A 21,210-nucleotide genomic window follows, 5' to 3' on the forward strand; every position below is an offset into this window, starting at 1 on the left:
GAAAGTGCGAAAAAAGGAAAAAGATGTTTGAATTTGTGAATTGTGTAGTATCGCAACTAGTTATAAAGGTCTATTTCTCTTATCTATGTGGCAAAGTATCAAATTCAATTTTGAGAAAAAAAAATGAACATTTAATGTGGTTGGTGCATGCACAATTGCACTCAATTCTTTACCAACTAATTATCATATTTAGATCAATCTAATTAAAATCCGCAATAGAACATGGATATACAATTTCCCCCTTATTAAAAAAACTGAAAACCTAGCTCTCAAAATGCATATATATATATATATATATATATATATATATATATATATATATATATATATATATATATATATATATATATATATATATAAATGATTCTTTTGGATTTCGACGAGGTGTCAAGATATTGAAAATCCAACCACCAATCATAGTTTTGGTCGATGGAAACGCCCATCATGCCAATCTTACTTTCTGTCACATTTGACAGAAAATTTCAGGAAGAAATGAACAAACCAAGGCGACAATGACTAGGTATATCAACTTATTCCAAGAAAAAACCAGGAACAAAAAACAGAACAGAGGTGAAGATGACCAGGAATAGAAATGGATGTGACTATGACATAAATATTACAGAAACTTAGGGCAAAAGAATCTCCATACAATGGCTATGTGTAGGACAGGGTGCAGACTCTTCTGGACAGTTATTGTATTGGCTGGCCTTTCACTTGTACCTGCTGCTTCCCTTCCCCATGCCCACAGACTCATGAGATGGAAGACTAGTGCAATTCCTTCTATTTCTTCTCCCTCTGCACAATATGATGTCAATTACTTCACCCAAACTTTGGACCATTTCAGTTTCACACCTCAAAGCTATGTCACATTTCAACAGAAGTATCTCATTAACTCAAAACACTGGGGTGGTGCTTCATCCAATTCTCCAATCTTCGTTTATACAGGAAATGAAGGATATATTGAATGGTTTACTCAAAACACCGGCTTTATGTTCGACATTGCACCTCAATTCAAGGCTCTTCTCGTCTTCATTGAGGTAAGATATGTTCTGCTCTGCTCTGCTTTGGTCTACTTTATTCTTATCACCCAAAGAAGATCTCAATATGGGTTGGAATTGATTTCAGCACCGTTACTATGGCGAATCAATGCCATTTGGAAGCAAAGATGTAGCTTACAGCAATGACAGCACATTGGGCTATCTGAGCTCTACTCAAGCTTTGGCTGATTATGCTATATTGATTACAGATCTCAAAAAGAATTTATCAGCAGAGGATTCACCAGTGGTTGTCTTTGGAGGATCTTACGGTGGAAGTAAGTGCATTCCAATAATTTTGTGTTATGAATTTTAAAATGCAGTGATGAAACCCTGTTTATATGTGTATATATTAAATGGGTTTGCAGTGTTAGCGGCCTGGTTCAGACTAAAGTACCCACACATTGCAATTGGAGCATTGGCATCTTCTGCACCAATTTTGGCTTTCGATGACATTGTACCTTCAGATGGTTACTACAACATTGTCTCAAATGACTTCAGGGTATTTTTCTTTTTCTTTTCTGAATGACGAGTCATTTAAGTAAGTTAAAGTAAGTTAAAGTTTAGAGCGTGTTGTTTAAGTTTTATTTATCAAGCGAAATGATTTTTAATTTTATTTTTTCAATTTTGATAGAATGAAAGCGAAAACTGTTTCAATGTAATAAAGAAGTCATGGAAGATATTGTCTGAAATGTCATCGACTTCAAGCAACAGAAGATCTCTCAAAGAATCTCTCAAACTTTGCCAGTAAAACCAGAGAATCTTTGTACAATATTTCTAATATATCTTTTTTCTTTCCTCATAATGAACTATTGACATTGTTTCAGAGATAGTGACGTTGATAGTGTGGAGGGGTGGCTAAGCGATGCTTACTTTGAAGCTGCAGAAACAGATTATCCAACTCCTGCTAACTTTATTCAAAATTTGCCAGCCTATCCAGTGAAACAAGTAAGGAAATTTCCATACCCATTTGTCATTGTTTCTCTTTTATTGAAAAAGAAAATCTAATATTAGATTCAAATAATCAATGAATGTAATATTTCTCCATCCTCACCTTCATGTTTGATCTCAGAGTTGGATGGAATGTTGAGGCAAAATCTTCCACAATTTTATGTTCTTAATGATTCTCCTGTTTATGCAAAATCTTCTTCAATTTTTCAAACAGATCCATTTTCATAATGATTATCTTGTTTGTGTAGATGTGTAAGGCAATAGACAATCCATCAAGTGGGAACAATATCCTAAGCCAACTATATGGAGCAGCAAACATATATTATAACTACACTGGGAACTTAAGCTGCTTTGATCTGAGACCTAGTGATCCCCATGGAGAGGGTGGCTGGAGTTTTCAGGTTCAACATTTTGTTATTAAATAAACATACAATAGTTTGAAATATAATTTTTTGGGGAGCAATGTGTAAAAGGAGTGTTATGATTGTTTGGGTGTAGACTTCTACAGAGATGATGATGCCCATGACCATTGATCCAGTCAAAAGCATGTTTCCTGGATCAGACTACATGGAGTCGATACAAGATTTCACATATTTGAATTTTACATGGGCAATCTCAGACTGGATCCCCACTGAATTTGGTGGTCATGTAAGTGCAATCTAATGATAATTAGAATGAATGTGTATTATTTTAAAGAAATCTACATGCAATTATGATGAGATTTTCATTTGTGACATTTTGAGTGTTCTTAAAATCTCTCCTGAAAGGTTACATATATGTATTGTAGAATATCAAGAGGGTGTTGAAGCGATTTGGAAGCAATATAATATTTTTTAATGGATTGAGAGATCCTTGGAGCAATGGAGGGTGAGATAACAATTTTATTTATTACTTTTTTTCAGTCAAAAGAAATTATGTTGTCTTTTTAATTCTTTTTGAAAAATATATCAACACGTGTCGATGTTAATATTATTTTTTGAATTTGTATTACAGAGTATTAGAAGATATAAATAAAAGCATCGTGGCAATCATTGCTAAGGAAGGTATGTTTGAATTTAATTTCATTTATTTAATGAAAGAGAAAAAAATAGTATTAAAAACTTATATTTAGAATGAACAAATTGTAGGGGCACATCATGTAGATCTTAGATTTGCAACTGAGGAGGATCCAAAATGGCTTGTACATGTTCGAAAGAAGGAGATTGATATAATCAAAAGGTGGATAATCCAGTATGACAAAGACCTTCGTACAATTTAGAAACTTTGTTAAAGACCAATAAAGCACTTGTAGTGCACAAATATCTTTACCCAAATCAATAAGTTTTGTCAACAATTTGACACTTAAATTTATTTTATTTCATGTGGTTAATTGTTTCCAACATAAGAATTCTTTTTAAAGATAACTATTTTCTTAAATGAAAGATTTTTTTTTTCTTTCATCTAAAACAAATCTGAATTTTTATTTCATGTATTCTTAATGAGAATGAATATATGCTCAGTTTAACTCTTAAATTTATTTTGGTTAGAATGGAATCATGGATTCGTTAAAAAAATGTAAGCCATTATCAAATTATAACTAAAAAATATTGTATTTATTGCAAGAATTAATGATGAGAATAGACAAAGTATTGGATCATCACAATTATATTTACAACATTATGAAGATATCTTAATGGAGAAAAAAGAATAAATATACCAACTACCTAATCATAATTGATTAATCAAAGGCCATATAATTCTTAGTTCATTGATATCAAGAGCCCCACTTATGCTAGACCTAACTTCTTTGTTTATCCTTCACAAGTTCTTTGGTTTGAGTGGTGATATCACAAAAGCTACTAATGCTTGATCAAGGATATGGACTCCAATGAAGATTAGCATTCTTCTTGTAGTAAGGTCATAAAAAACTTTATAATATCCCAAAAAAGTCCTTAATACACCAAGGAAACTAAATTTGAAGATTTCTAAAGAGATCCAACTTGAAATAGAAAGTGCACTCACCTAGTCATTAAGTACGTGTTATGGGACTTCTTCCCGTGGAAATAAATTGCAATAAATATAATTAGATAAATGTAATTATGAACATTATTATAGTTATGAAAGGGTGTGATTTTTGGTAACCACCCTGTGACATTATATAAACCCGTGAATTAATAAAGAAGGGTACACAGAGAGAGAGGGAGAAAATAATAGAAGCAAAAGAGATTGAAAGAAGCAAAAGCGAGAGGATAGTTAAGGTCTGGTGGTTGGGCATTGAGCATTGGAGAAGGGGCATACAGTGTGTGTCCAACTCGGGGTACAGCGTACACCCGAGAGTGTCCTGGCCAGGGCTGTGTTTATTTCATGTCGTGAAGACATGTGGGGTTCTGTGTAAGAACCATGTCCTCCTGGAGTGCTTCCTTGCCTGGAAAACCCTAGGCCTATAACTAATCCTCTACGTGTGGGAAAGCAACCTCTCCATGATTTACAAATATGTATTAATCAATTTTATTTACAATCATTGCCCTAATGTTTCACTGCTACAAATTATTATCTCAATGTTTTATTATTGATTATTGATGTACATTCATCTTTAATATAATTGTTCTATAAATGTTTTGAAGGTTAATTCAATATAAAATAATATAAATTTTATGAGTGATTAGTTTATCATTCCCTTGAATAATTACTTTTGGTTAATTAAATTAGGTTTAACTTAATATTTGATTTATTTAATCCGCTGCAAATACTTAATAAAGCACAGGGGAAAAGACCATTACATTTGGTATCAGAGCATGTCCGAGATCATTCAATTTTATTTGACTTTGTTGCTAAACACTTATCTTCCCTGTCTTGCACATTGGAAAATAAAATCATCAAGACAATAAAATAGTAGTTACTTTTTACTTTAGGTTTTGATTCAAGATTATTAGACTCCCTATAAATCATTTACCAAAGTATTTACCATCACATTTTTATTACTGAATATGACTTTATGAGTGGATTACTTCTCATTAAGAAATAATTACTAATAGAATAGGCCAAATTTTTAACATCTTTAAATGTAAATATGGTAAATTATGTGAGAAAAAGTAACCATTCTTAGTAGACAGTAACTTTTAGTTAACCCTTTGTATGCTTTTTTTTAAAGAGGGAGGAATAGGAAGATTTGGGAGATAAACCTTAGATTACACATAAACTATCAATCTTTTAGAATTAAAATTATATTTTAGTTTGTTGTATGTATTAAATTGTTATTTTTTATTTATTTTCTATGAGTATCTAACAAAAACCTTGGATTTCACAGAGAGAGAGAGAGAGAGATCTGCATCAACTTTGCCTTTTGCAACTCTCTGAGGGCATTAAATCAGATGATGCATTTCTATCCCTTGTTCTAAAATTATTTTCACTAGTTCCTTGTTGGATTCCCAACTTGATATTTGTTGCTCTTAATAAAAATAAATCTAAATTGTCTTGTAAGGAAAATAAATTAGTTAAGCAAAGGAAGTACATTTGAAAACATATACATCTTTAAATAATTGAAACAACTCTAAGCTAGAGAATCTCCTTAAGAAAAAAATTTGGTAAAGACCTTAGGAAAAAAAAAAAAAGGGGCGGGGCGGGGGGGGGGGGGGGGGAATTGACCCATCACAATGGCTTCAGAAAATGATTGAAAAGCTTACGAAGACCTAGAGAGAACCAATCAAGTCCTACTAAATGAAATCGCCGAACTAGCGGCTCAAGTCAATCATCTTAAGAAGGAATCTTTAGAATGAAGCAAACAACAAGAGATATCAATCTCAGAGAGCAAGAAAAGTTCTCGATCAACACGTCATCAAAACAACATAAATGAAAAACATAGAACAAAAAGTAAACAACGACGAGAATTATTCGAAGAGAGTGACACTTCAAAATCAAACAACTCTGACACTTGTGAATCAGAATCCTCAAAAAATACATTTAGCAAACAAACACAATGAGAATTAGATAATTTTGCTCATAAAATTAAGCTACCTGAATATAGTGGCGACACAGGTACAGGAGAGGAAGCAGAGCAGTGGTTGACTAACCTAGAAAGATATTTTGACTTACAAAACACAAGTACCTATGCTAGAACAAAGATCGCCACCTACCAATTGAGAAGTAGTGCATTAAATTGGTGGCAAGATACAGTTAGATCTTTAAAGCTATGAATTGATAGAACAAAATGGTCACAATTTAAAAAGTTATTTCAATAGAAATATCTTTCCGATTACTTTTTACAAGAAAAGAAGAATGAATTTTTTGAATTGAAACAAAGGCTACAAACTATAAGTGAATATAAACAAAACTTTGAAAGACTTAATAGATTTGTACCATTCATAGAAGGACATGATCATGTTGTTAGATTTATCAATGGTTTAAGATATGAATACCAAGCTCAAGTATGGTGCGGCAAGCCAGTATCAGTAGATGAAGCTGCACAAATTGCAGAAAAATTTGAAAATTATCATCAAATTTCAAGACAAAAAAGAGAAAATCGCAAAAGAAATAGGGAAGGATCACATAAGGAAACTTTCAAACAAGGAAGACAATATTCCAACCAAAATACCGTTCAGTGTAGATCCACCAATATGTCCCATTTCAACAAAGACCACAAAACATCATCAAGAATTCAATGTTGGGCTTGTGGTGAAAATCATCTTCAGCGAAATTGTCCTCGAATGCACCCTTATTGTGGGAAATGTGGCAAAAACCACCGTAAAAATGACTGTTCATGCAACCCCCAACAACACCAAAATCAAGATAATAAGGTTTTCACCCCTTCCAACATGAAGATTTATGCAGCTGTAGATACAGGTACGGTGCATTACCAACCTTCTTTAATTGAAATTAAAGGTTTTATAAATAATCATCCCATTGTTTTTCTTGTTGATGCAGGAAGTAGTCATAACTTTATTTCTCCTAGGGTTGTCGCACAACTAAGGATTGCATCTAAATCAATCGAACCTTTAGATGTCGAAATGACAGATGGTAGAATAGTTAGACAAACAGGTGCAATTATTGAAAATTTAAAATTTGAATTAGACAAGCTTGTAACATATGATCATTTTCACATATTAAATCTAGGTACGTATGATGCTATTCTAGGTATGAGTTGGTTGGAGAAAAATAATGCTTTCCTAGGTTGTGAAAACAAACAGGTTATGCTAAACTCTAGAACATGGGGACATGCCACATTTTACAGGGGGAGAAAAGACCTCTTCACATTAAAACCATTTCAGCAATGCAAGTTAAGAGTAGTGCGAGGAAAAATTGTAAAATATTTTGTGCTATGCTTTTCAAAACATGTGATAAATTTAAATTAGATATTAATATTAAACCTGTGGTGTAAGAATTTAAAGATATGTTTCTCGAAGAATTAAATAGGTTACCTCCTAAACGATCTGTAGAACATGCAATTGATCTAGTTCCTGGGGCAGAACCTGTCTCCAAAGCTCCCTATCGACAGTCAATCCTTGAATTAACTGAACTAAAAATCCAATTAACACAACTACTTAAGGAAGGTAAGATAAGGCCAAGTGTCTCTCCATGGGGTGCACCAATATTATTCATTAAAAAGAAAGATGGGACCATGAGGTTATGCATAGATTATAGACAACTTAACAAATTAACCATAAAGAACAAGTACCCCTTGCCTCGAATTGATGACCTCCTAGACCAGTTACATGGTGCCAAATGCTTTTCCAAAATAGATCTACGGTCAGGATACCATCAAATTCATATTAAAGAATCTGACATTTCCAAAACGGCATTTCGAACATGATATGGTCATTATGAATTTGTGGTAATGCCTTTTGGTCTAACTAACGCACCTGCAACCTTTATGACCTTGATGCATGATATCTTCCGACCATTTCTAGATGTATTTGTTATCATCTTTTTGGATGACATATTAATATACTCAAAAAATGAGCAAGAACATGAGCAACATTTGAGGATGGTACTAGAGACCTTATGAAAACACAAATTATATGCAAAATTAAGCAAGTGTGAATTCTTTAAATCAGAGGTATCTTATTTAGGTCATATAGTTTCAGAAAAAGGTATTTCACCAGACCCTGCTAAGATTAAAGCAATTCAATATTGGCTTATCCCCAAGGATGCTTACGAAGTAAGAAGTTTCCTAGGATTATCTGGGTTCTATCATCGGTTTGTTAAAAACTATTCAAAAATTGCTGCACCTTTAATTGACCTAACTAAGAAAGATCAAAATTATAAATGGATTGATGAATGTGATAAGGCTTTTGAAACATTAAAAACATTGCTAACAATAGCACCTATTCTTTGCACCCCAAATTTTAGCAAACCTTTTGTTGTGATTACAGATGCATGTGAGACAGGTATAGGTGGTGTTCTAATGTAGGATAGCCAAGTTGTATGCTATGAATCAAGAAAATTATTACCTGCAGAAAGAAACTATCCTATTCATGATCTTGAATTATTAAGGATTGTCCATGCCTTAAAGGTTTGGCGACACTATTTATTGGGAAACAAGTTTATTTTGAAAATAGACCATCGTAGTCTTCAACACATATTTACTCAACCTCGACTTAACATGAGACAAAGAAGGTGGATGGAACTCTCAACTGAATATGATTTCACTATCCAGTATGTTCTTGGAAAAGAGAATGTAGTGGCAGATGCCTTAAGTCAAAAAAGATTATGTGTTAATTCTTTGACGTTGGTAAGGAGCCAATTTGAACATGATATCAAATCCAAATTACCTATTGATGACTATTTCCAACCAATTTATGAAGGCCTCTAAAATCAGTCCCCTAATATCCATTTGAAAGATCGATTAGAACAATATTTACTAAGTAGAAATGGACTCCTCTATTTCAAAGGAAGATTGTGCATTCCTAATATCCTTGGCATTAAATCACAAATATTTAAAGATTCTTATGATATACCTATAGCCGGACACCTTGGATTTCAAAAAAACCTATCTTTCAATCAAGAAAAACTACTTTTGGCCTCAAATGAAGAGTGAGATTTGTACTTATGTGCAACAATGCTTAACTTGTCAAAAGATAAAAGCGGAACAGTGTAAACCTCTTGGCCTCTTGCAACCCTTGTCTATTCTGGAGTGGAAATGGGAATCAATTAGTATGGATTTTATCACTGGATTACCTCGAACCCAAAAAGGTCATGATTCTATCTTTGTAGTAGTAGATCGATTAACCAAAATGGCACATTTTCTACCCATCAAGATAAAATATTCTGCTTCTGACATTTCCCACATATTTGTTAAAGAGATTGTTAGATTGCATGGTATTCCAAAGAATATTGTTTCAGATCGAGACCCTAGATTTACATCATCTTTTTGGAAATCTCTTTTTTTCTGAACTTGGCACTAAATTAAGCTTTAGTACTGCATATCACCCTGAATCTGATGGGCAAACTGAACGAATTAATAGAGTCTTAGAAGATATGTTGCGCATGTATACCATGGATAAACCCAAATCATTGGAGGACTACTTACATTTAGTTGAGTTTGCCTACAATCAAGGATATCATTCAACAATTAAGATGTCACCTTTTGAAGCTATGTATGGTCGAAATTGTAACACACCTATCTCTTGGTCTGACCCTGTTCATAAGATTTGGTATGAAAATGAAAACTTGTTAGAGATGGATGATATTATTAACAAAGCCAAACAAAACATGAAAGCTACCGAGGATCGATATAAAAGTTGGGCTGATTCCAAGAGGGCTACTCGAGATTTTGATGTTGGTGACCATGTTTTCTTAAGAGTCAAACCAAAAAGGAGCTCATTAAAGCTCGGAAAGTATTCTAAAATAGCTCCTCGTTATTGTGGTCCTTTTCAAATATTAGAACAAATAGGAAATGTTGCTTATAGACTTGCTTTACCTCCTCAGTTACAAATTCATGATGTATTTCATGTAAGTTTACTTAAGAAATATATTCATAATGTAGATCATGTTATTCATTGGAAAAGTATTTCTATTGAACCTTCTTGTGAATTTAAAATTGAACCAGAAAGAATAATTGAAAAAAGAACTAGAACATTAAGAAATAGAATTATAGAAGTAAAAGTTAAATGGAGTCATTGTGGTAATGATAGTGCTACATGGGAAAAAACTGATTTTATTAGAGTTCAATATCCACAATTGTTTGACTAAATGTTATTTTACATGTGTTAATGATGTAGAAACTCCTCATGCTACTGAGGGCAGCAGCTGATTTACATGGGGAGAAATGTTATGGGACTTTTTCCCATGGAAATAAATTGTAATAAATATAATTAGATAAATGTAATTATGAACATTATTATAGTTATGAAAGGGTGTGATTTTTGGTAACCACCCTGTGACATTATATAAACCCGTGAATTAATAAAGAAGGGTACACAAAGAGAGAGGGAGAAAATAATAGAAGCAAAAGAGATTGAAAGAAGCAAAAGTGAGAGGATAGTTAAGGTCTGGTGGTTGGGCATTGAGCATTGGAGAAGGGGCATACAGTGTATGTCCAACTCGGGGTACAGCGTACACCTGGGAGTGTCCTGGCCAGGGTTGTGTTTATTTCATGTCGTGAAGACATGTGGGGTTCTGTGTAAGAACCGTGTCCTCCTGGAGTGCTTCCTTGCTTGGAAAACCCTAGGCCTATAACTAATCCTCTACGTGCGGGAAAGCAACCTCTCCATGATTTATAGATATGTATTAATCAATTTTATTTACAATCATTGCCCTAATGTTTCACTGCTACAAATTATTATCTCAATGTTTTATTATTGATCATTGATGTAGATTCATCTTTAATATAATTGTTCTATAAATGTTTTGAAGGTTAATTCAATATAAAATAATATAAATTTTAAGAGTGATTAGTTTATCATTCACTTGAATAATTACTTTTGGTTAATTAAATTAGGTTTAACTTAATATTTGATTTATTTAATCTGCTGCAAATACTTAATAAATCACAGGGGAAAAGACCATTACAGTGGGATAACATAAATCATATTTTTTTTTTACGAATTTTCAAAATTAATTATGTGAACTTATGTAATAAATTTTGATTGACCATAAAAATTCTTAAGGACACTCTAATTCATCAATTTATATTATGAATGAATAGTAAACTCTTTACTCTTAAACTTTTTAGTTTTATATGAGAATTGTAAGCACCAAACATAATTATTTTCTTACCTTGGAAGGAAAAAATAAACTTTGTATAATACATATCCTTACAAAATTTATTTTATTTGATCTAAACCCACAAAATATTAGATCTAAAACATATCTTATCATTTACATGGAATCTACATCTCTATAAAAACACTAGATTCAGCTATAATGACTTTGAATTTGTTTAGGCTTGTAATCCAAATCTATAAATAAAATTTTCAAGTTCCTTCTTTCACCTTAAACCTAAAATTAATAATCTATAAGTCAAATTTCATAAGTTCCTTCACCTCTTTTGAACAATATCCTCAATAGAGCACCATAAATGAGAAGCTTTCTAAGGAGTTTTCAAGAAATACCATGAGACAAAGTAAGAGAGAAAATAGGATCCCAATTTCAAATGCACGACATTAATTAAAAATCCAAGAGTTAAATGAGTAAAAATCTAGAAACAAGTAATGAGTGGTGTTTTTGTCAAAGAGGAGTCAAATATGATAATCAAGACTAAAACATGGCTCCTACAATTTAGCAACTTATCATGCAAGAGTCAAGCAAACATGACATATAAAAATATTCTTAATTATAACTCCTGATTCATATAAGTGTTGAAATTTGGGATTGAAGAATGGAATCAAGGGTGACACATGAAAATTATAAATCCCTTCAACATAAACTACATAAATCCCTCTTTTCGAGAACTTGAATTGTAAGTGAACACATTATGTAGAAATAGGATATGTCCACATTTTTAGGCATTATTTTGGGAGGTGAAAATTATTTTTAATTTTTATTTCTTGTCTCCCTCTACACCAAAGTGGTCTCAAATATTTCTCTAGAGTTAAAATATTTTTTTGGGACTTTAGTTTCTCAATTTCTCAAGATGCTCAAATAAGACATGCAAGCTAAGAAGGAATGTGGTCTCCTAGACTAATATGGTGGTTTGTATTTCTTCTAGTTTTCTTTTGTCTTTTATAGCTTCTAGCTAGGCCATGTACCATCCTTCTCTACCAAGTTATACTGTAAAATTTTACTCCTCTTATAGATCTATAATGTCTACCATAAACATCCACATCCTCCAGTTGCTTATCTTCTTCCTCTTATTGATAAACTACCCATACCCAAATTCCTTTACCTCTATATTTTTCTCCACATATAATATTGTCTAAAAATATCCTTCTATGTCCATAATCCATGATAACTCTAGATCTACTTTGTGAAGCATGATCTGATAATTTAATTTATTCATGATTTTAGTGTCATAAATTATTACCGAGCCAATTTACACCTCATGTTTGTACCCCTACTTTAGTGTGTCCCCTCCTCATCTCATATCGAGGTTTGTTTTGTGCCCAATCTCTAGTTTTGATGCCATGTACACCCACTGATGAACTTCCTAGAGGGGTGCCCTTCTCCCTAGGGCTTCATTGTGGTCCATTTCTAAGAAGGGTCGACGCCCTCACCCTAATGTTGGACCAGGGCAACTAGTGTCGTGGTCCTCAACTAGAGCGATCGACGCCTTGGTCCCTCTTAGCTGGGCCCAATTTTGAAATAGGGCAAAGGTCCTATCTCTCCGACAAGAATTCAATTTTGTGGCTTTGCATGACCATTGGAGGTTGGCGTAATCAGTAAATGACCTAGATACCCCTATATAAAGGCATTTGATCAACCTAATTTCATCCTAATTCATGATCCTCAAGCATTCTTGCATCCTTGAAACAATCATGATCAGGTATTTTCAAAGATCTTCAAGGCTACATATTCTTCATTCAACTATTATGGAACAAAATTACATCAATCATATGTAAGCATGTGTGTGTGATTAGGGTTTTGTCATCTTCATGCCTTTTCATACAACATATGCAATTGCATTTTGTTGGTTAAATAATTATTCATCATTGATATTATTACACTTTACTTAAGTTAACTTAGGATAATTCATCTCATTGTAGTTTAGATATGAGACACTTAGGGAAGTGTGCACATAGGGATATAGCTTGTAGGAGAAATTCCACCTTTTGTGGTCTTATCTTGTTGTTACACTCCACATTCGGTGGATCATCCACCTCTTGTGGAATATTATATTGTTTCTCCTCCCTACCCCTACTTTTTCTTACCTACCCTTGTTTCTCATTGAGCCACATGTCATGATTGTGTGCTCACATATCCATATGGACTTGCCTATATAAGAAGGCCCATATTCATTGTATTGGTTAATCCAATTGATCATTTGCATATTGATGAGAATACAATTGTTCTTGTCATACTTTTGTCTCTCTTTTGTGCTTTTCATTGTGCCCTTGGTCTTGGCAAAATCTCACATGGTATTAGAGCCATTGGGCTTCATTGATTGGTTTTGGGAGACATCTGGGAAGGCTTCAATTTTTGGATTTGAGGTACTGTGTGTTTTGGAGGCATCCTAGATACTAATGCCTTCTGGTCTGATATCTCTTCTTTAATAGCTACAAACACAATATCTTCATTAGCAACACCATAAGATTCCTCTTCAGTGATACCACCATCAACAACAATAAGACAATCTCTTTTGCCTTTACCCTTATACTTCTTGAATTTCTCTAATTTGTGCTCATTATCACCATTAGGACAGTTAGCAGCTATGTGTCCAATCTTGTTGCATGCAAAACATTTCAAAGGTAATTTACCTCTATATTTACTTGTACCTCTAGGAAACCGCTTGGCCAACAATGCTTCAAGCTCAACTAAACTGTCTTCATCATCAGCTTCTCTGCTGGATCTAGATTCATAACTGTGACTGACATCTATACTTTTCCTCACAGATGGGGTAGAAACAAAAGCTCTAAATGCAGACTCAGATTTCTGTACACTACCATCATAACCATTTAATTCAAAAGCAGTAAGCTTGCCAATGATGGAGTCAAGAGTTACCTTCATTTTGTCAATGGATTTCAACTCCTGAATAGCTACAGCTCGAATAGTGTAGACTGGTAGCATGGTTATCAGTACCTTACTGATCACTGTGGCATCTTCCACTTTACCTCCTACACTCTTAATTTCATTGACTATCTCCTTTATCATTTGACCATACTGCTGGATATCCTCACCTTCCGCCATCTGCATGTCATCAAACTTTCCTCTTAGACTCTCTTCTTTAGCAATCTTAACATGTTCATTTCCGCTATAAATCTCTTCAAGTTTTTTCCATACCTCATATGCAGTCTCAAGACCATGAACATCTACATACTCTGCATCAGACAAAGAACCGATAATAGCTTCTAATGCTTGATGATTTTCTTGTTGCTCTTTCTTATGATCATCAGTCAACATCCTAGTAGATGCAACATACTTAGTGTCAACATGTTCCCAATACTGGCTTCCCAGACTCTTGATATAAATTTTCATTGTCACTCCATATCCTATAGTTCTATCTGTTACACTTCGGACCTTCCTTCTTCATCATGATCTGCAAGATCTTTACCTCAAGCTGTTAGGCTTAGACCTTAGAGGACCTGATAAGCTTTGATACCAATTGATGGTATGATGAAAGAATAAGTATCTGGTCAACTACTGAGAGGGGGAGGTGAATCAGTAGATAGAAAAACTGATACAATCTTCACCAATCTCAAAAATCAATCTCTCAAAGTAAACTTAGAACTATCAATGCAATACCACTATCAAGATAAAAACTCATAAGATAAACTGGTTGATTGTTACAACAAATTAACAGTAAACAACTTCAAACTCATAAACATCCAAATGCTTTTTCATATGTCAACATACTTTATTTCTCAATGCTTCTAGTTATCATAACTTATCAAGGTAGTTAAGTAGTTAAGTAAATAAACCATAAGAAACATGACCACAAAAACATTCACCACTTGACACAAATATTTTTGACGTGGAAACCCAAATGGGAAAAACCACTGTGAGATGAGGCTCACAAGATAACTATCTAAACTCTTCTGAAGTTCGCCCTGTTAGGAGCCTAGCCTGTTAAAGCTTTACAAAAGTCCTATTAAGAACTGATCCGTTTAGGAATCACCCGGTTAAGGGATTGACTATAATGCCTTGTTAGAAGCAATACCCTGTAAGGAGTAACCTGGGTAGAGGATTTAAAAATCCAAACTAATGGACCACCTTGTTAGAGGATTTGAATAGTACCAAGCTTGTTAGAGATTAACTGGTTAGAGGATTTCAATTCTATTTTAATTGTTAGAAAGCAACAGGAGTTTGCTGATCTGTTTGAATAGCACTACACTTGCTTGATCAGATCCATTTCATGCTCCTATCTGCCTTTACTCAAACTGCAGATACATCATCCGGTTCGGCAACCACACACTCAACTGATCTTTGCTAACTCTTTGCCTACCCTTAAACTAAACAACTTCATCGACCTTATAAACAAATCAATTAGGTCAGTAACACAACAAAAACCTAATTCTCATAGAGATTACAAACAAGTCGGTTCAAGTATGATCGTTAGATTACATAGCAATCTCCGCACATCAATCAAGAAAACCTTGATCGCTCCTTGATCATCACTTCATCAAACTTAGTGACTCATCACGCGCTTTGCATTATATGCAATACATTTTCTCATTCCCTAGACAAAAATCGTTACAACAACTCGCCAAAATCACTTGAAGTTGTCTTCATATAATAATCATACGTGTCATAATTATTGCCGCTCATCATCAGATCATAAACCAATATAACCAATTCACCAAACTTAATTGGTTAGGGTTTATCAAAAACAACAGGTAGGGTTTACCAGTTCAACTCTCAAATTCTTCCTACCGGTTAGAGTTTCCTTCACTTGTTCATCCTACCGGCTACAAAACAATATTACAACAATATCAATAATATTATTACCGGTGTTAATTGACATCAATGACAACATAACATTTCATTAATGCAATCTTCATGCAAATGCCAACATACATAACCAGAGATTTTGGGTCCTCATCCCCACAAGCGGGATTCCCAATTAAGTCATCAGAAGTTGTGGATAAAATCCATAGCCGCTCTTCTGATCCCTTTATGTCCGTGGGTTTTTGCCCTTTCTGCCCCAAGGTGAGATTTAAGTTGTTCTTCACGGAAGCCACATGTTATCTAGGTGCGCTTTTGAAAATTGTTATTTCGCCTTGATCCCTCGGAGCTCCATCAGGATGCCACATGTTCTTTCGTCGAGCGACTCTCTCGAGTGGTTCTATGCTATAAGTCCCATATGCAGGAGGCCACCACATGTTGGTTTCATGGGAATTTCAGAAGCTCCGCTCACATGCCATGTATCCTAGCTAGTAAAATAATAAGCTGACACGCGTTAGCAAGGCATAATGCCTAGGATTTTCATAGCTAGAGTGTTCAACGATGCAATCAAATGCCAAGTTCTCTCCTAGGAAAGTATGAGAGCATGCGTAGGGAATCAATTTGTTGAAGCGGTTGAAGTAGAAATGGTGACTCTCGATGATGGAGAAGTGTGTTCAGGAGGCAAAACGAGGTGTAATGTCCCTGAATGGCAATGACCATGCAATGAATTTTCATGATTTCTTTTATTTCCTCGAGCATCCCAATTCACAAAGTGATGGATTTTTAAGGCAAACGGGTCGTCAATTGTAGGGGGTTCACTCCCAGAAATGAATTTTTAGTAGTTTATTCTCGACCTTAGCACTGGTATTTTAAAAATTCTACGCAAGTTACACACTTAGATTGTGCCAACTTTTGACCTTTATTTTTGTTCCATTTCATTTGATAGAAAAATTGTGTTCTATATCAAATTGGGATAAATGTTAAACTCTGCAATCTGAATTCGGGCTTTTGTGGTTTTTAATATAATACCCACAAGTTAAATCATGTCTTTGATTTTTTCAATTTCTATGGTAATTGTGTGTTAAAATTGCACTATGATAAGTGAGGAAAACTCTGAACGATAAGTTGTTTTAGATCTACCGTTAGTGAGCCTTTAGTTGTGCTTTTAAAGTATGGCATTTTGTGCTCATTGAGTCCCAAACATTGAAATTATGGCATATCACCATAGTTTAGTTTATTTGTTAAATTCTCTCTTCCTTTAACACAAAGAGTCAACTTCTAAATCTTGGAGGTTTTGCAATGAAGCACAATTGGTTCCCCATTCACCGAACTTCCCATAAGGTTGTTTACCTGAAATGCAATTTTAGGAATCAACAACATCATTAAGTCCAATTCCACCAATGGGATTATCTACATGTCATTTTAAAATGTACCCACTTAGTTAATAGTGTGATGTAAATATACTAACACAATCATGAAAATAACCAATGTAGATATTTAATATTATGACTTCTCTTTTATCTCGCACACAATCTTGATACATGCATTGCTATATGATCAATTCAACTAGGTAACTAATAGTAGAAAGATCCTCATCATGTAATTTAATATGTTTATCCTCAACTTGTACTATTTTTTAATATAGATAAGATATTGAATTTCATATTTGAGTTTGAAACATCTCTTCATAGAATTTCCACACATAGGATGATAAATATATTCACGTGTGATGCAAGATTATATATATATATATATATATATATATATATATATATATATATATATATATATATATATATATATATATATATATATATATATATATATATATATATATAAGTTGTACTAGGGATAACGTAATAAGATTGTGTTGCATAAGTTATTTCATTATAAAATTCATTTAAAAAAAAAAATTATGTATTGATCATCATTAGGTAAATCCCCATGACCTTCATAATGTAACAATTACATTAATTCATGAACATTTAAGGAAAAGTGCTAGAAATATGTTGAGAATGTAAAAGAGGATAGCTTCCAAAAAATCATGCTCATATTTGCACATAAATATAAAAATAAATAATGATGCTTTAAATACACTTGTATTTTAAAGAGTGAAAAATAAATAATATATATGTTTTGGATTTTATCATCCTCTATAATATGATCTTGTTGGTAGTTTCTCTAGAATTAGTTCTTTCTCTTTTTTCTTACATTTCGTGAGCTTAGTAACATGTGTCATAGGCTCAATATTATAATAAAAAGTGTTTTAAGAATGAAGTGGCTAAATCCTCAAAGGAGGTGGTAAAAGTGTGTGATAATGTATAAAATCATGTTATTGCATGACCACTTAAGCTTTTTATGGAATACTTTAGTGAGCATTTCATCTTCACGATAAAAGGGAGGCTCATAAACTAAAAAAATATTTTAAATGTAGTAATAGATTACCTCTTCCATCATATTTTACAAAATATGTTATCACATATCCACTTGGTGAAGTGTAAATCAAAATTCTATATGACAACTTAGTATTGTGTAATATCACCCTAATAAGATTATTTAATATAAATCTTGATTCATGATCATCAACATAATTTTTTAAGTCATTTAAACTACTCATGAGGGAATGCAAAAGATCATGCTCAACATGCATTATATACATATTTTTTTATGTAGATTATGTTTAACAGAGAGATATGATGATGAGATGTTTCACCAATGAGTGATACATTATCCTCGCATATATCAAGTAAAAGCTTCAATAGATCGTCACATTGTTCTTAATAATTTGGTATATCTAACTCATGTGGTTCTTCAATAAATAAGTGTACAAGAATGTACTCCACAATCATTTAAGAGTATAGCCCCAAAGGAATGTCTTCATCAAAAAGAGGTAGATCATCATGACGTATAGAAAAATCCATGGGATCCACTAAAGAAGAGCCACAAAAGGGAAAGAATTGAGAGTTACACATACAAAATTGTCTAAAGATAAAATTGAATTAATATATGAAAGAGTACATAAAAGCATTGAAGGATATATAGTAAGTATGATATGAATCAAACCATTATTTACTCTATTAGCTAAGGTATTGTCAAATGCATTCATCAATGTAGCATTTATGTATATAAGGATGATGTAGAAACAAGAGGGATTTAACATGTAGATGTGCATATTCATTATCACTAAAATCTCAATACATGTAAATGTGGGACAAAAAAGATATCCACATTAAATTTTTTTAAATACACATTCAAGCTAATTTTAAATGTATAATGTAAAATTATTACATTCAAAATTTAAAAATATTCACACACAAATATAATTGAGAAAAATAAAGAATTTACGAATTAGTACGATAAAATTAAGATATAGAATACCATTAGCCAATTTCACTCAAAATTATGCATCAAATTCAAATCAAACTAGATGTAGAACAACACATTCATGTAGTTGTATATGAAGAAAAAGTGAGGGGGTTGAATGTAGAGGAGAAAAAAACAAAGGCATTGATGACTTAGGAATACCATAAAGAACAAGGAAAGTGATTTGTTCATAGGATGTTTTCTATAAAACAAAGGCAATTGCTTTCTTTTATAGAGATTTTAGATAGCTTGAGAGGCTACTAAAAATAACCATCTGCTAATAATAGATTCATACAAACTGAAAATTATTTGATCTAATTTTTTTCTCTACATAAAAAAATCTATTTTTAGAGACACTTATTTTTACCTTCTTTTCTCTATATATTGATAGCGCGAGATTATTAAAAATCTTTTTTTGGTTATGTTTTCAAATTTATTTGGCTTAGAAATAGTGGGATCACATTATTTTCCAACCTTTCTAACTAGAAAATTGTCCTTGAAAATTATTTTTGTTAAGAGATAATTCTCCTCTCATACATATATAACTTAACCAAAATTGATTTTCTTTTTAAAAGATTTCAAATATGAAAATAAAGATATAATTCAAATTCCAATCATAAAGTTGTTCGCTACCATTTCTTAATAACAAAATTATTATAATTTCAAATGTTATACTTTAGATGCACATATAGGAGAATGAATTCATCTAAAAATGGAGCATCTTTTAACCCTTGTAGAGCATTAGGGTAAAGTGATATAAGAGATAAGTTTGTTTTTTTCATTCTCTTCAATACTATTCACTTTTGTGTGGGGTCTCTATGCAACATTATGGGTGTTAGTCTCATGCTTATCTATTCAATAAGTCACGGTTTTAACCAAGTTCTATGAAAGTGCAACAGTCGTGGTATAGGGGTCAACACTTGGACCATCCTATTGTATAGAAAATTCAAAATCCTTCCTTTGGATAGTTTGTACATTAGACAATAAGAGGATGAGGAAACTAATATATTGTAAACTCATGCACGAAGATGTCGATCACATTGTGAGAGTGGCTAAAGAACTAAACTCGATGATAAGCCCATAAACTATTGATTGGTGGTTCCTAACCCAAATGTTTTGTGATGTATGCTTTTATCATATTTGAGGCTAGATATTAATAAGTCTTTATGTTGTTATTATTGTTTTTTTTAATTCAAAATATTTCTATAAACATAAACTATTCTTATTCTAATTTAAACTATTTTTTTCTCTCTTTAATCCTTGTCTTTATAAGTATCTTTCTGCAATCCATTTCTACATACTTCATGATGATTGATCACTGTGTGTTTCAAAACATCGAATTAAAAAAGTATACATAGTTTAATCTTAAATACTAAATTTGGTAATCTACGGATTATGAAAAAATACAATACCATTTATTGAAATACTTAACAAAATAATTATTATATATATTTTTCAAGTTTTGATTGATGTGAACTTAAAACTTAAAACATAAAGCATAATACGATCCACTCATTTTGGAATAATTTCAATTATTTTTAAACTTAAAAGGACATATATTTAATAATTAGGTTGGAATCTAATTATTTTTAAATCAATCAATTTTTGGTTCAGAGAAATAAAAGGACGAAAATGTCACTCTACTTAAAAAGCATCTTCATGTGGTACAATTATAGCATCACATGCTAGTAGTAGGTATATGAAAAAGAAATTAGAAAGAAAAAACAAAATAAAAGTAGTCATAAGTAGATATTAATCATTGTACTTTTACATGTGATCTCTGTTTATCCAACTTTTATTGACTAACATGAACCGAAAATAGTTACATTGAAAAAAGAAATCAAAAAACAAACCAATCAAAAGCTACCGTTTGTAGATATAGAAACGTATGCCTTACGTTTCTTTCTCT

The 21,210-nt window shown here is 32.6% G+C and overlaps 1 protein-coding gene across 1 annotated transcript; it reads left to right on the top strand.

The window, feature by feature from the left end:
• Window positions 1-699: 699 nt before the first annotated feature.
• On the top strand, window positions 700-3,243 carry LOC131041212 (uncharacterized). The gene is made up of 10 exons (XM_057974226.2): window positions 700-1,037; window positions 1,126-1,312; window positions 1,403-1,536; window positions 1,669-1,781; window positions 1,862-1,982; window positions 2,234-2,386; window positions 2,484-2,633; window positions 2,773-2,852; window positions 2,979-3,028; window positions 3,113-3,243. The coding sequence occupies exons 1-10, from the start codon at window positions 753-755 to the stop codon at window positions 3,241-3,243; spliced, it is 1,404 nt and encodes a 467-aa protein (XP_057830209.2). The 5' UTR covers window positions 700-752.
• The last annotated feature ends 17,967 nt before the right edge of the window (window positions 3,244-21,210 follow it).

Source organism: Cryptomeria japonica, chromosome 3, assembly GCF_030272615.1.
Source record: "Cryptomeria japonica chromosome 3, Sugi_1.0, whole genome shotgun sequence".
Classification (NCBI taxonomy): domain Eukaryota; kingdom Viridiplantae; phylum Streptophyta; class Pinopsida; order Cupressales; family Cupressaceae; genus Cryptomeria; species Cryptomeria japonica.